Here is a 14,618-nt window from a genome sequence, read left to right as displayed (position 1 = left end):
TGCAATTAAATTCTGTAAGTCTTGTTGACACCAAATTCGTCTGATCTAAATCGGAAGTCGTATTTGAGTAGCGGAAAATGTCGGTTGATTGTAGTGCGAACCAGTCCTCTAGACGGCTCTGTCGTGGTCCAGGCATCTATATGACTTCAGCAGTAGGCCCAGACTGGGCAAGTAATGGGTTGGCCGCCAGCTCAGGCGTCGTTGCCCGTGGGTTCGAAACAAAGTTGATGAGGTTGGGTCTGGCTATGCTTCATGCTGTCGGTATTCGGAGGCAATCAGGCGCAGCTACTGTGCACGACGGTATAGCGGTGGCGTCGATCAACCGTTATGCAGGATCTCTTGAACAGTCTATGCCACCGACTGGATACCTTATTTCCCATCGAGCATCACTCCCGCTATCGCTCGAGCTGCGTACCAGGCGTAATGGCAATGTGGCCTATAGACTCATTGTGAGCCATTCCCACTCTTGACTGTTCTGACCGCCAGCACCTCGAGGCCCCGGAGGACCAGTCACATTTGCAGGAGTCATGCCATTCTGCGACATCACAGCTGCCATTGTTGACGGGCCGAACGACTGGGAAAGATTGGCAGGTCTCATGCGGGTAGCCGAAGATCCACCAGACTTCGACGAGTCCGGCGAGTCGCCATCCGCGGATGCTGGAGCGCTGCTAGGTGCCAGAGCAATAGCGCTCGCAGAGATGCGAGATTGTCTTCTTGTACGCTTTGGAGCTACTTGCATCGGACGGCTCTGGTTCAGACCCTGAACAGGCGGTTTCGGTGGTGCTGCTGCAATTGGCACAACTCCTGGCTTGCCGCCGGTCGTGCCAGTGAAGCTTGTGGGCGTCGTCACAGCTGATCCAGAGTGTGCAGAACCTTGAACAGAGCCTGGCGAGGCCGAGTTGTGGTCACTGAGCGCTCCATTGACGTTGGGCGTCATTGCCGAAATTTGGACTGAATTCTTCCGTGGCAAGGGCTTCTTGGACCTGGTCGAGGTAGCACTCACTGGAGCACTGTTACCGCTACCTCGATTTCGCTTCTTAATGACATCGGTCTTCAGCGAGAGTGGCCGCACCACGCCGTGAAGCTTGAGGAACAGACCACAAGCATTACACAACGGCTGACCTTCAGGGTTCCTTCGCCATAGTGGAGTAGTCTGCGTGAAACAATTTGTGCAGGTCGTTGGCGCTCCGTTTGCTTCCATACTCTTCGGTCCCGGACTGCCGGGGCGCGAAGGAGCACGGCTGCTAAACCCTGATTCCGGAGGAGAAGTCACATGGACCTGTGATGGGTGTCCAGCAAGTGCAGGAGTTGATGTCGTTCGTGGCAATTTCGTCTGTCGCCTAGGATCCATGTTCCGATCCCGTATATCACTGATGGACGCTGCAGATCCATAAGTGCGACTCAACACGCTGCCGCTCCAATCCGGAGAATTGACCATTTCAGATCCGCCGATTCTGACTTGTTTCCTTTGCATGGAGCCATATTCTGACGCATTCGAGTCCCAGTGTACTCCGCCGTTCAGATCCATGCTATGCTCACCATTCTGACCAGAATAGTCTTCCTGCATCATGATGTTGCGATCGGCGAAATTGCCCTCCTCGTCCTCGTTGTCAGAGTCTGCGCCAAACTGAAACATATTTTCGTGTCCAGGGAGGTGCGAGGGTGAAACTCCGAGTACTCTGCTCGGATCAACATGTTGCTGCGGCATCATATAGCCATTCAACTGCGGCGCTGAGCCCATTGAGTTCAATGAGTGATATAGCTGCTCTTGACTGGGCGTATAGTTGAAATGAGACGGCACTGGAGCCATCATATGCGCAGAGCGGACATTTTGGTAGGGCCTCATATGCCGAGGGTGCCGATAATCGTTGGCATTTTGCTCAAAATAATACTGGCCGTCTTGTTCCGGGATGGCTTGAGGCGTCGACGCGACCGAAGGGTAGCCAGATTGAGGCGGCGAGTAGAATCCGCCGGCGGAATTTACAGATGATGGCACAGAACTCTGCTGATACATCGCAGAGAAAGGACCATGAGAGACCATAGGTGAGGCCGCTGGAGAGAAGCTGAAGTTCTGCTGGAATGGTCCAGCTGACGAAAGTACCGGATCATCGTTCATCCCACTGTAACCCGAGAATTGCACGGGAATGTTAGTGTTGATGTGATGCTGATGAGGGTATATCGAGGTGTCATTCAAGCTGTACTCGGGCAAACCAGGCGTGCTTCCTCTTTGCTCTCCTGCAGGCATAACCAAAGGTGGGACTTGAGGCGAGAAGTCGGCTGGTCTTTTGCGTCCCTACTTGCCATTAATTTGGATCACATTAGCAGATTTGGACACATACTGTTCGCCTGTCATCGACACTGGTCTTCCGCATTCGGCGTGGAAGACCCTCAAATCCAGTTCGATCTTTCGGCAAAGACGAGGCGGGGACGATGGGTGCTTGAAGCTTGTCTTTCTGCTTTTGGTTGATGGCGATGGGATGGTGCGGCGGGGCATCTGTTGATGACGGGGTCGGCAAGCCGGCTGGTGAAGCGACCGAAGTAGGAACTATAAAGTCGTCCAAATTCATGGCATCGGGAAATGGCTCAGCAGCTTGTTGTGACGACTCTCTAAGCTGAGTAATGCCGCTGCCTTTGGATGAATGTGAGTTAGGCACAGGCTGGGGATCTTGCTGTTGCGATTTCGCTGCAGCTTCTTCTTGTGCCCTTTGAGCTGCAAGTCTGCGAATTCTGTTAGCAATGATTCGCACGACGGAGAAGCCCAAACGCACGCTGCTTGCTGCTCGCGGCGACGTAAATTCATGGCCATCATCCTCCAGGTCAGGTTTTCCATCCTCTCCTGATTTGGCAACCGAGTCTTCGTTCGGCTATAGAGCTTCCATATTTGAGTGCCTAGAGGATCCTTCTGTTGCATCTCTTCTGGTGTCTCGAGCGTGTCGGCACCTGTGCCTGAGTCATCTCTCCACTCTGGAAAGGCCGCATCTTGCAAGAGCTCATCGTGAGCATCGGCATCTAAACTTGGGAAATCCAGATTGTCTGTATTACTATTGTTGTTGGTTTGGTGATGAGCGAAATCGAGGACATTCGACGCTCCCAGAGCGAGGTCGAGGTTCTGCGGTGGTGAGTGTGAGTCGAGTAAAGCTGAGTTCGATATTTGTGTGGAGGACGGGAGCTTGGGATCGAAAGACGATTCTGTATTGCTTAAGGACAGCGCAGATGCTGCGCGCAAAGCAGAAATTCCCCCACGCTTAGGTCCATGACGGGCATTCGACATCGCCGTAGCGTTGTGTAACTATTGCACATGGGGCGGAGGGCCAGTCTGGAGTAATGGCGTCGCTTCCGGAGTCCCCAAATCGCAGATGCGGCCACCGGCGAATAGCTGATGCACACCGGAATTTCTGTCAGGTTGCAGAGCGCACACGAGCGCAGTCTAAGAGGTCGGGAGAAGGAATGAAAAGGTGGTGAGCAGCAAAAGGTGGGAGGATTGCAGGAAAGATGGAAAGCGTGGGAAAAGATGCTGCAGTCGGGTATGGGTGTAAGGGTTGGGTTGGGATTGCATGTGCCTCGCTGGACTGAACAGGGTGGACATGGGTGCTAGTACGGCCATAGTCCTGACTCCCCCGAATAACGCCAGCGCTGCTGACGCTCGTCGATGCTTGCTTTCAGGGCTTGTTCCCGCTAGACGAATAGCCTCCAAGCCCCGTAACCTATGGGCTCGAGTATATACTGTTCGTGCAGCATCTCAGATGAGACTTTCAAGCTACGCACGGTATGAAGCCGCCATACCTCACAACGTCAATATGCAGTGAGTACGTCTACCAAGACTGCAGTGCGCTTGATCTTCGCCTTCAATCCAAATTAAGGATTTCTGCTGCTCTGTTGGCGACAGCATGAATAACATGCGATATTTTGGTAGCTAAACCTACGTGTTTGCCACGGGTGGGCTTCGCTCGCAGGCGCTTCTTTCAGTTCATGTCGGTATTTCACGCATGGCTTCTTTCGAGACTCGACCACCCGAGAAAGGTGCCACATTCAGGTGGAACCCCATTTCTTTTAGTAGAAATGGGCTACTTCCAACGAGCTTCTGCCGGACCTACGGGCGTCGGGCGTGGAACCGTTCCACCTGTCTTCAATGCCAGTGTTGCTACCTGTTTGGCAGCCTGGCAGACTATTCCCGAGAGACAAAATTCGAGAAATGGAGGGGCACGACAACTTATTCATTGATCTACCTGTCGTCCTGAGATCTGATCAATAACGGAACTCTGCCACCTGGAGAAACCTTGGAGGATGCGCCGGGATCACCGATCTGCAACTACCTAGGTACAGTATGCACGGCGCAAGCTCTTTCGCTCCCTTGGTGAACACAGCTTGTCGCGTGAGATTACTCGAGCTCTCGAAGTTCGAGACGGGATTGTAGACGTCAAGATCCCTGTCACTTTCTGAAGACGCTCGGCGGTTTGGGCCTATGGGACCACTTTCGGTGGCACTTTCAGAGAGGCTTATGGCACCCCTGCTAGGCTTGCTGCAGGACAGCCCGCTTACCTTTTGACGTGGGGGTATTGTAGGGGCCATTCTCAGCAGTGACGATGTCTTCAATTGTCTTTGCTCGACGGTCTGACGTTGCGCACGACTGTCTTCAAGAATCCCGAGTGAAGTCCTTTGTAGGTGAGTTCCGTGTGCGCATTGACTGTCTGCACCTACCATGCTGTTGACATACCCCAGCTTGCCGTATTGGTTCTTCTCAGCATGCACACGCGGCAAGGCTCCGTGAACACAGAAACTCTGAGTAGCCAAATAATGATCGGCAATTCCGACTACCTGTGCTCGAGATGCCATAGCATCGGACTCAGACTTGTCCATCTCTAGGTGCTGACTAGGAGCGAGGTGACTCGAATGCGCATACACAAGTCAATGTTATACAGCTGATACCCCAGTGAATCGGTCATTGATTCAGGTACCAAAGTACTGAGGTGAGACGTGGTCAATAATGCCGTTGGTTCATGCCGACAACTTGGTCCGAGCAATGCCCCTACGGGCCTTGTTTAAGGCCTTTGCTCGCTCTGGGGAAACAGCGGAGTAGTAAGGTTACTGTAGGCGTTCAATTGGAACGACTCCCGAACACCTTGCTTGTCACTCTTACGAGCTCTCTTTGCACTTGCAGAGGTTGAATGCTGTCGTCCATACGACCTCGTTGAGCGATGTGCATCAGTGAAAGCATTAATATTAGAATCGTGATGCACGGAGGTTGCCCGGCATTCGGCGTGACCTAGGCCGCTCTCAACGTCGGCGCATCATGATCCTGTCGAGTCATGCGAAGTTGGCTCATCGACCCACCAGATCGTCCTGGCCCACACGACACTGCACTAGCGTGGTGATCTCGTGGCGAAGGACTCCTCAGACCATTCAGCCGAGTTTCATGGCTATGGCTGGATAGGTCTCTGGAGAAACTCGAATGCTCCGTCCTTGCGCAATTATTAGACATACCTATTACCCAGCTCAAGCCCAGACTCCAAATAGCAATGGCAGATGGAGTTTCCGACGTTGTCATATTCTCACCATCACTTGCGATGTTCCACAATTTCGCTCTGTAGAGACGTGTACATGGGAATTGAGCACATGCTTTGCAAATAATGACCGCCACATGGTTGGTACATAGATCTAGACCTTTTGCCATGGTTTCTCAACCACATGGGAAGTAAGTCGGCGGTGTATGAAACAGCGCCAGTGTTGTCTACTATGTAGCACTGTGTACATCATGTCTTGATCGCTTGCGGTCGTCGCCAAACGTAGCTCGGATTGATATTCCACCACTATGGCTCTTACGATGATGGAACAGCCTGTCGTGGGGCATTCAAGGATCTCCTGGATCAATTTCTTCGCTAGGGAGGGCATTGGTTCACGTTCAACCTCTGCATCATGCTCAGTTCGGCCAGACTCGGGTTTCGTCCCGAGGTCTTAGGACAATTTCTTCCATGTGGAACGCAACAGACCATGTGCATATGAAGAATGATCTAGTCGTAGCAGTCTTTGAAGGATGAAACTACGGCGCATGTTTGCGTGAAAATCCTTTTCCGAATAAATTTGGTGGCTCACAGAACACCTCGAACTTGGGAAGCCAAGCAAGAGGCACCATGCACATGCACCCTGGTCGTTTGGAATTTGGAAATAAGCGACTTTTACGGTATACCTACAGTAGGTACTTTCCCACTCGTCGTCCGTCGGGAGTCTGGACAAGTTGTGCTCGGCCTATGTCTGTGCTGCTTGTCAGTTCGTGAGGTCTTCTACACGCGATGTCAGCATGCGATGATACAGCGCGCTGCCCAACAGCGTGAATGCTCAAAGCAGATGCAAATCACTCTGGCAACAAGTCGGAATAGTACCGATGGCAAAATCGGAGCAAGAGCGACTTGATCGTGGTTCACTTGAAATGTAACCCCACGCTAGTGCTGCAAGGTCCGTGCGCTGCCCTCGACCGCGAGGCGAGATGTCGCTCAGATTCGTTCTTTTTGACAAATTCAATCCTGCAACTGCCGATTCAGCCAGAATGGTGTGAGCAAAGACCTCTGCATCGGCCCGTACGAAGTAGGCCATGTTGTAAGATTTGGGGATAGTCGATTCTTCAGGCGCAGAGCTGATCATCAATGACAACGGCCACAACTTCAACTGTACGCGATCGTGAGGTCTTCATCGCGATCTAGACGGGCGACTAGCCACAGTGGCGGCAGGTGACGAGTACGCGTAAGAGGCAAGTCGAGGACTGTCGACGCATCAGCCTTCGGAATGATGCGGTCTGCCTTGCATCAGAGTCTGGAATATCTGCGTGGTGTAGAATCTGGCGTGGCCATACTTGCGACCAGGACTAAGACATGGCAAAGCAGGAAATGTCGCTTTATAGCTTCCCCAGAGATCGATAAGAGGATCGGATCGTGCTAGATAGGCTTATCTCGCATGGTGCAGATATCTTTGCTTCGATGTCCACACCATCACCGAACGTTGATCTCCGGCTGCTGTCGAGACGTGTTGATTCGGTACAAATTCTTTTATCTGTGCCGGGAGCCAACATTTTGGTTCTGCCAGACGGAAGTGGAATAGGTCCTTCTGATTATGTTGTGATTGGGGTCGGGAGCCCCATTTCCCAGACGTTCTTAACATGGTCTGACACCCATACCTTTCTCCTAGGTGCGTATCTTGAGCGTGCGCTTGTAATTGTTGACTTCTATGGCGCGATCGATGACTGCCTTGGGGTCCTCTTCGGAGCACATGGCGTTTACCTTCCGCCACAGAACCAGTCTTTGTTCGCCATGTCAACGGCTCTCTGTCGCAGCCTGTTTGCCAACTCGCTGAACAACACAGCAGATGTACTGAGGGTCAGGGAAGATGATGATTTCTTTGTGTTTTATTCTAAGTCGCAGCAGTTGAACTTGTGCGTCCGCAGACTCCGTATTCGCATCAGGCGGCTCATCGTCTCCGGGTTGTGATTTGTTTGAGCCGCGCTCTTGCTGAAACGACCCATTTCCACGGCCTTGTCCAGCGGAGACTGCAGCCAGAGTCGAACCGAGAGAACCAGCAGCTGTCATGAACTGAAACACAGAGACGGCCAGCTCTTCCGCGGGTGTAGCTTTCACCTGCTCTTCGCTACCACCATCTTCCTGCGTTTTGGTCTGATCGCTAGGAGGCTCGGGGCCGGATGTCAGAGCTCTCTGTCGCTGTTGTGCGACCGCGAATCCTGCAGACTTGATGATCGATCCATCTTTGCGCGAAAGAATCAGCGTGGCGTCCACATTCGGCCGGTCGTTCAGACTGCGGAGGAGTCCGTCGATGGTCGAGTCCTGATGCGCTCCCATTAGCTTGGTGCAGGATGGGAAGAAGGCATGAGCTGCGCACCGTCCCAGCCGATGGCATCCTGCTTGGGGCCAGCTATCGCAAATGCTGGAAGATGTAGTCAGAAAAAGGTTGTATAGGTGAGGATTCTGTTACCTAATGTTCAAAAGGCGCCGTTAAGGCAACGCGGGGAGGGTTCGTAGAATCATAGAACGCGAAACGTAAACAGAGCCTCATTTTTGAAACATCTCCGAGGAAGCGGAAGCGGAACCCTGCATCCAAATCGCGTCACCATTGCCAAGGCACTAAACTATGTCGGGCGGCCTCTGTCAAAAGCTGAACCAATATTTTTGATATTCGTCCAACTCCAACTTCTACATACACAGTCCTCCAGGGAACAATTTCTGGGGCAATGCAGGGTTCTCTGCCGTCGTCATCATGGGCTCGAGCGCTAAGAAGAAAAGGGAGAAGAAGAAGGACTTTCAGAAGCCCAAGCTGAAGGTCGGCAAGGACAGGCCAAAAGCCGCCAACCATACCGATACGAAATTTCGAGCCAAAGCTATCGTTCTCAATCAGCAGCTCAATGTCGATGCGCCGTCCACAATCAACCAATTCCAGCATCACCTTTCTCTGGTATCATCCAAATCCGAGAGCCAGCGGAGGGAGGCATTAGCGTTTCTCACCACTTATATCTCCAGTGCGAAGTCGAGAAAGGATTCGAATTTGCCCGTCACAGGGGCCGCCCTGATCGAAAAACTATGCCCTTGCATTTTGGATTCCAATAACGCCGTGCGCTTGCAGGTCGTGAAACTGCTTCACTCGCTGTCTGCCTCGGACTTACAGGATCATGTACCACGTCTATTGCCTCACGTTCGGGCTGGCATGACCTCCATGTCAAAGGACGTTCGAGCTTCGGGGCTGGATATCTTATCCCTGCTCATCGCAACTGTGCCGGAAGAGCTAGTAAGTGGTCCTGGCGGCTGGTACTCGACGCTTGAGTGCTTCATGATCATGTTAGCGTGGCGAAGCTCAGAGATCAAAAAGTGGACAATGTCCAAGCCGGCCATGGGAGAACCGAAGACAACAGCAAGAATTATCGTTGCGCTGTCGGAATTTCTTGAGGCCGGTCTTGCCGACAAACGAACAAAAGACGAGGAAAATAGAGCTGCGGCAAACTTCCCTTACTGGGACCTGGACCATCACAGGATTTCTACTAAATCCAATGCTTACGACTACCTGAACTTATATGGAACGATCCGGGATGAGAAGACAGAGATGCTCGAGGATCGCGAAGATCGACTGCGGGTCTACGACGAGCACTTTCGATACCAGATCGAGACAGGCGTCGCACCATGTAGAAAAGAAGGAGGAGAAATTGGACGTGCATCTGGACTGCTTTCGAAGGTCCTGGAGCGATACACAACACAAAGTCCTCCCTGAGTGGATTTTCAATGTGTACAATGCCATGAGAAGAAATTGGACGTGCATCTGGACCGCTATCAAAAGTCCTGGAGCGCTACACAACACAGAGTCCTCCCTGAGTGGATTCTCGGTGTGCAATGCCACTAAACGCCATGATCAAGACTCATGTCTTCAAAGCTCATGACTCGTACCGCATCATATCTACATCCTGCCCCATGGAGGCCTCCACCCCAACAGTCTCCATCCATGCTTCCTGCCCGCCCTCGAACCAAGGCATCTTCTCCCATCCTTCCTCCCCTGGCAGCCTCACGTTCTCCCACCCCTCCCTCTTCACCCGATCCCACTCCCCCTCAACGTCCAACCACCCGATCCACGCCCTCCCACCAAAACCTCCAACCCAATACACCGCCTTGACCCTCAGTCTAACCCACTCCCCCGTGTGCGCCCCCCTCTCACTGCCAGGCCGCCAGTGCTTCGCATCCGCATGCCTCCTCTCGAAACACTGCACGACCTTCTGCTTCTCCACCTCCTCATCATCCAGCACTTCCAGGTACCCTAGTAGAGCCATCCGAGGCAGACTTGACGGACTTCTGTCAATCCAGCCCATCGCATCGAAGCTTTGACTCCCCCGCCGCTCTCGCAGATGCTCCTGACTCCACCAATCAACGCCCAAACTAACATTCCCACCATTCCGCGAATTCTTCCCCGTCGTGCTTATCCTCAGGCGGATCATCACTGGATCTCCACCATCTTCTTCACTCTCGCTTCCCCCATTGCAGGCAGCGAAATATTCCGGCAACCCAATCGCCGCACCCGCGACCTCGCTCGGAGTCCACCGATACGCAGGGTCGGCGCTGAGGTTCTGTGCGGAGGGAAAGCTGGTGGAGAGATAGCCCGTCGAGGAAAGCGCGAGCAGACGGCGGGCTAGCAGAGTTGATTCGTAGCGGGTTGGGGTGCGGATCTGCCGTGGTGGTTGCAGTGATGATGAGTGTGGGTCGGCATGTGATCCTGGGATGGAATTTTGCACATCTGCTCTGTGTCGTGTGTCGGGGTGGTATGAGGCTGGCGGTGGGTGCGCGTAGGCTACGGTGGTGAGGGACAGGATATAGTAGACGAGCGTATGTGGCAGCATTGGCTGCGGAGGATGCTACAGCTGCGGCTGCGGCACTATGTAGGATAGGCTGGAGGACTGTATTTGATGGGATGGCACAGACGGGGCTCGCTGTGAGGTAGCGATGCTCTTTGCACGAGGACGAGCGCTTAGAAGGCCTTTCTACTCGCGGTGCACGCAACCAGACGCTCATCCAACGAAGCGATGTCTGACGCCCGTCAAGAGCTGTGTGAGGGGAAGCCGATCAGATCGATAAGATAACTCGGGCGTCTGCCGACTTCTCCCGACTGAAAGCCGAACCGTTCTCTTCGGCAGCCTGGGCATGGCCCGTAGGATCATCCAACACTTTGTCAATTCCGGAGCAGGCGACGACGAGATATTCACTCAGAAACTACGCGACACGGGCGAGAGGTAACAAGATCAATGTAGCAGTGAATTTGAAAGGCTGATGCTATTAGCCACATGCTAGACATGTGGTACCTATTTCTGAGCATCAAAGAGAATTTTATGATGATCGACAGATCCCGTTTGTGGATCGAGGTTTGGTAGAATGTGCAACAGCTAGACGAGGTGGCAGCACCGAAGGTCGAGGCTGCTGATGCAGGATGGGGTATCAAGTAAAGGACGGCTTCCTCCTCGTCTAGCTCACAGTATGGTGGAGGTTGATATGATGGTCGATAGTGTGGTGGCGGATGCAGATGCTGCTATGCGAAGACAGTTGTGTCTCGCAGATACAGTGCTGCGTATTTTGATGCGGCAGACTCGTTGACAGTGTCTTTGGAATCACAGTAGAGTGCCGTTCGTTTGTGATCGAATGGTCCGCACATAGGCTTCTTTGGCGTGGCCCACGACTTCGCGGGAAACTGCCAACCTTTGTGCAAGTCCGCAAGAGACGTTGGTGTTGATATGCGAGATTCGCTCAATGTACTTCCTGCAGCGGCGAGTTCCTGTTGTACAGGTTTCGTGTTCTCGGCATTACGCTCATTGCACGTGGATATGGTGCGCTTGTGGCCTCTTGTCTCGAGACAAGATGCTCTAGCCCGCGAGGCTGCCGCCTGACGTTCACGAGCCATCTGCACGAGCGCTTCGGCGATCTGATCGTCCACATTCTTGTTCTGAGGATTGACGTCGGCAGCTACAGCCGAGCTGTGCGACGCTTTGTGGACTTGACTCCGAGCATGGGCTGCCGCGTGTGATCTTGCGCTAGCAATGTCCGAGCATTGCGGTTTGCGACGTAAAGGATGCTCACCATTGAACTTGGCGGGATGTCTCGATTCTGGCATCGATACCACTCGGGTGAGTGGCGACGGTTCCTGCGTTCTGTACGGTAGCAGTTGATCAACACCAGGCATGATCGCCGAACTCGGTGACCATGATGATGTTGATGAGATGGATGATGAACGCGACCTTCCACTGGATAATGAGGTTGCAGGTGACGGCAGTGGGAAAGGATTGAAATGGCTCGACACAGCTGGTCGAGCGCCGGCGCAATGGTATGATTGTGGTCGCGGTGGCGGACATTTGTCGAGATTGGCGTTGGCGAGGCATTGCTTGCGGACATTACGGAAAGCATCAACAGATGCAGAGCATCGCAGGCTTGGTGCGCTCGGGTCAGATTTTAACAGCCAGGGGTGATAACCATCGTTTGGCCTGGGCGTCGAAACGGGGGTAGGAAGGTTGCGCAAATGTGGTTGCAGAGGCAATGCTGTCGACGCCTCGGCTGGGCTCTGAGTATACTCGATTGGAGTCGAGCTTGCTGATTGGAAGCCTTTCACCGGAGAAGCGTCACTGAAGGGCGAGTCTGCTGTAAATCCAGTTGTTCCAACGGTAGACGACAAGTCCATGCGCGGATCGTTGATGATGCTCTGCGGGAGAACCTTGTGGAGGAAGCCCTCGGTACTAGCGGCATCCTGACAGATTTGCGGATTGAGCTGCTTCAGCACATCTTGCCACCATTGGCAAGTGAACAGTTCTAGTCCAGGCTGAGAATCCTCAGAAACCATAGCTGCGAGTGCATTTGAATGGCCGGACCCGGACGTGCGCCAGCCAGATATAGGACAGCCTGGCTTTGCCCGAGATAGCTTGCTGAGGCTAAGAACCAGACGATGCCAATTGTCGAAGACATCTTTCTTCATGTGAAGACTGTAATTGATCGCTTTGAGATAATGCATCTCATTCTCGTTAATCTCACACATACGCAGTCCAGATATTTTGCTCCAGGCTCTGGTAGAGTAGTTGCGATCTTGTAGATATTTGGAAGCAAGCATAAGGGCTGCAAGGAACATGCGGCGGCCACAGTCCATGGCACGACAATCAGATGTTCCATTCTGGCCTTCAGCAGGCATTTGGGATTGAAGCATCACCAGATACCAGAGCGCCACCTGTAATGTTGAAAAGCTGGTCTTTGAGCGACGCAGAGTTTCGTGGATGAACACTTCCAAAGGAAGTACTCCAGCTCCATTGAACGAACTTGACATCAGCGGCGGACAGCCTGACTTAGGCCAGATAGCCGTTATGAGTCTTGTTGCGAATGCTGACCAATGTGTTAGAACAGCACCGCTGCTGTCGAACTCAGGACGTGACTTACAGATTAATTGACCGACAAAGCAGTCGGACGAGTCGGTATCTCTCTTGAGTCGTGGAGGCTGTGCAACATTGGCTTCAGCGCCTGACCTTCTCCTGGGGCAACGTTCGTAGCTTGAGAGACCGGAGGCACATTATTTGCTTGCTGGAGGGTTGAGCTCTGAGAAGCTTCGTGCTTCTTGGGCGGTGGTAGTGTGCGAAACGGAAGCGTCTCTGATGATAGACCAGACAACAGCTCCTCTCGCTGATCAGTGTGATTGTTGGAAATTGGCTTGACAAAGTTTGCTCGACCAGTAATGGATGTATTCTCACCATCGCTACCCTCCTCAGACGAGTCCGACCCAGCCGAGCTGTAACTGGACTGAGAAGAAACTATCGACTGGGCATCTTGGTTGTCGGAGAAGACCGACTCGGCCACGCTCGCAGTATCGTCGGAAGATGCAACGCTCTGCAAGTCGCTGTCTCGAACGGAAGCATATCTTGTGAGGCCGGAGAACTGACTGATGCTACTTCCGTAGAAGGAGGCCGGGATAGATGTGGGCTGCGAGAAAGTAGGTCCATTCAAGGCCTGGTCACTTGTTTCAAGATGATCGAAGCCCATTCTAAAATGAGGTCCAGACTAGAATAGTTTCCTTGTAGACGGCGAGTGTGGAGGAATTATGCGGTGTTATTCGGATTGTAGAAGGGTCAGATGCTGCGTGGTCCAGCTCTGTTGAGGTCGCGCCGTCTAACAACGATGTAAAGGCAATTGCGCTGCCCGCTCGTTGCTGCGGCCCGCCACAGAAGTCCAACGAGACTGACGATCAAAGATGATCGCCAAAGCACAACAAACGTGAGAATGCGCAGACTTCTCAAACCGCGAAGGACTTCAGAGCCCAGTCGTAGCCGATAGGGGTGTATCACGTTTATGTGTTGGCTTGTCCTGCGAGAGAGTTGACTCGATAGTGGACTCGGGTGGCGGGCGCGCAACGACGGGCAGACTTTCTGATATTTGACCGGCCTTCCACAGACTCATGGCGGTAGTATATCTGTATGCGTGTTCGAAGATCGGAGTGGAGAGAGAGGTTGAGTAGTAGAATGGTACTGAAAGTCCAGAAGTTGTTGCAATTGTAGTATGACTCTGGTAGTGATTGCGCTGAGTCACGATGCCTTGGGCAAACAAAGGAAGCCTTCTGAGGTATGTGAATTAGTCGGATGATGGAATAGGTGACACTCAAGCCAGCGAAGTCGAATTGATCCTGTCAGTGAAGGCAGAAAGGTCCAGCTGCGCTAGGTTGCGAGTTGGAAGGCTCGAGTTGATGGTTCGTGTGGCAATAGAGTACAATGACTCTCGAGGAGACAGTTAAGAGGTACTGATCACGCAACTATTAGTGACTGTGATCAAGACGTGATGAGCCTATTGTCGTTGTCGCATCAGGCATTGTTCTGACTGTGACAATTGGCTCAACTCCGAGGATACTGGCACTCACCCGAGGAACAACAGAAGACCGGAGTTTGGTGCGGATGCAGAGAAGTCCATTCAGATGACAGGAGTCGTACACGAGCAGTGACTGCTCCGATATGTAAGGCTGTTCATCTTTGTGGTACTTGGAAGAGGAGGAGAGCCGGATGGCGACAGCGATGGAGGTCGGGTCATAATAGGGCCACAGGCGACAGCGCCACTCTGGCCCAGGCAAAGACTCAC

The 14,618-nt window shown here is 52.9% G+C and overlaps 5 protein-coding genes across 5 annotated transcripts; 1 reads left to right on the top strand and 4 right to left on the bottom strand.

Moving 5' to 3' along the window:
• Window positions 1–436: 436 nt before the first annotated feature.
• On the bottom strand, window positions 437–3,271 carry AB675_9235 (Nitrogen regulatory protein areA; the record flags this gene model as incomplete). Its single annotated transcript, XM_018149750.1, has 3 exons — window positions 437–2,293; window positions 2,340–2,718; window positions 2,769–3,271. 3 exons carry the CDS (start codon window positions 3,269–3,271, stop codon window positions 437–439), a joined length of 2,739 nt encoding a protein of 912 aa, XP_018001730.1.
• A 4,030-nt stretch (window positions 3,272–7,301) lies between these two features.
• AB675_9234 (uncharacterized protein) lies at window positions 7,302–7,899 on the bottom strand (the record flags this gene model as incomplete). Its single annotated transcript, XM_018149749.1, has 2 exons — window positions 7,302–7,826; window positions 7,882–7,899. The coding sequence occupies 2 exons, from the start codon at window positions 7,897–7,899 to the stop codon at window positions 7,302–7,304; spliced, it is 543 nt and encodes a 180-aa protein (XP_018001432.1).
• Window positions 7,900–8,256: 357 nt separating this feature from the next.
• On the top strand, window positions 8,257–9,258 carry AB675_9233 (Pre-rRNA-processing protein ipi1; the record flags this gene model as incomplete). The annotated part of the gene is made up of 1 exon (XM_018149748.1): window positions 8,257–9,258. One exon carries the CDS (start codon window positions 8,257–8,259, stop codon window positions 9,256–9,258), a length of 1,002 nt encoding a protein of 333 aa, XP_018001421.1.
• Window positions 9,259–9,418: 160 nt separating this feature from the next.
• On the bottom strand, window positions 9,419–10,372 carry AB675_9232 (uncharacterized protein; the record flags this gene model as incomplete). Its single annotated transcript, XM_018149747.1, has 1 exon — window positions 9,419–10,372. One exon carries the CDS (start codon window positions 10,370–10,372, stop codon window positions 9,419–9,421), a length of 954 nt encoding a protein of 317 aa, XP_018001564.1.
• A 683-nt stretch (window positions 10,373–11,055) lies between these two features.
• On the bottom strand, window positions 11,056–13,535 carry AB675_9231 (G1/S-specific cyclin pas1; the record flags this gene model as incomplete). The annotated part of the gene is made up of 3 exons (XM_018149746.1): window positions 11,056–12,884; window positions 12,939–12,996; window positions 13,041–13,535. 3 exons carry the CDS (start codon window positions 13,533–13,535, stop codon window positions 11,056–11,058), a joined length of 2,382 nt encoding a protein of 793 aa, XP_018001683.1.
• Window positions 13,536–14,618: the final 1,083 nt, after the last annotated feature.

Source organism: Cyphellophora attinorum, assembly GCF_001299255.1.
Source record: "Cyphellophora attinorum strain CBS 131958 chromosome Unknown Contig9, whole genome shotgun sequence".
Classification (NCBI taxonomy): domain Eukaryota; kingdom Fungi; phylum Ascomycota; class Eurotiomycetes; order Chaetothyriales; family Cyphellophoraceae; genus Cyphellophora; species Cyphellophora attinorum.
The sequence above is the reverse complement of the archived record's forward strand: the minus strand, read 5'-3'. Positions and strand labels throughout refer to the sequence as shown.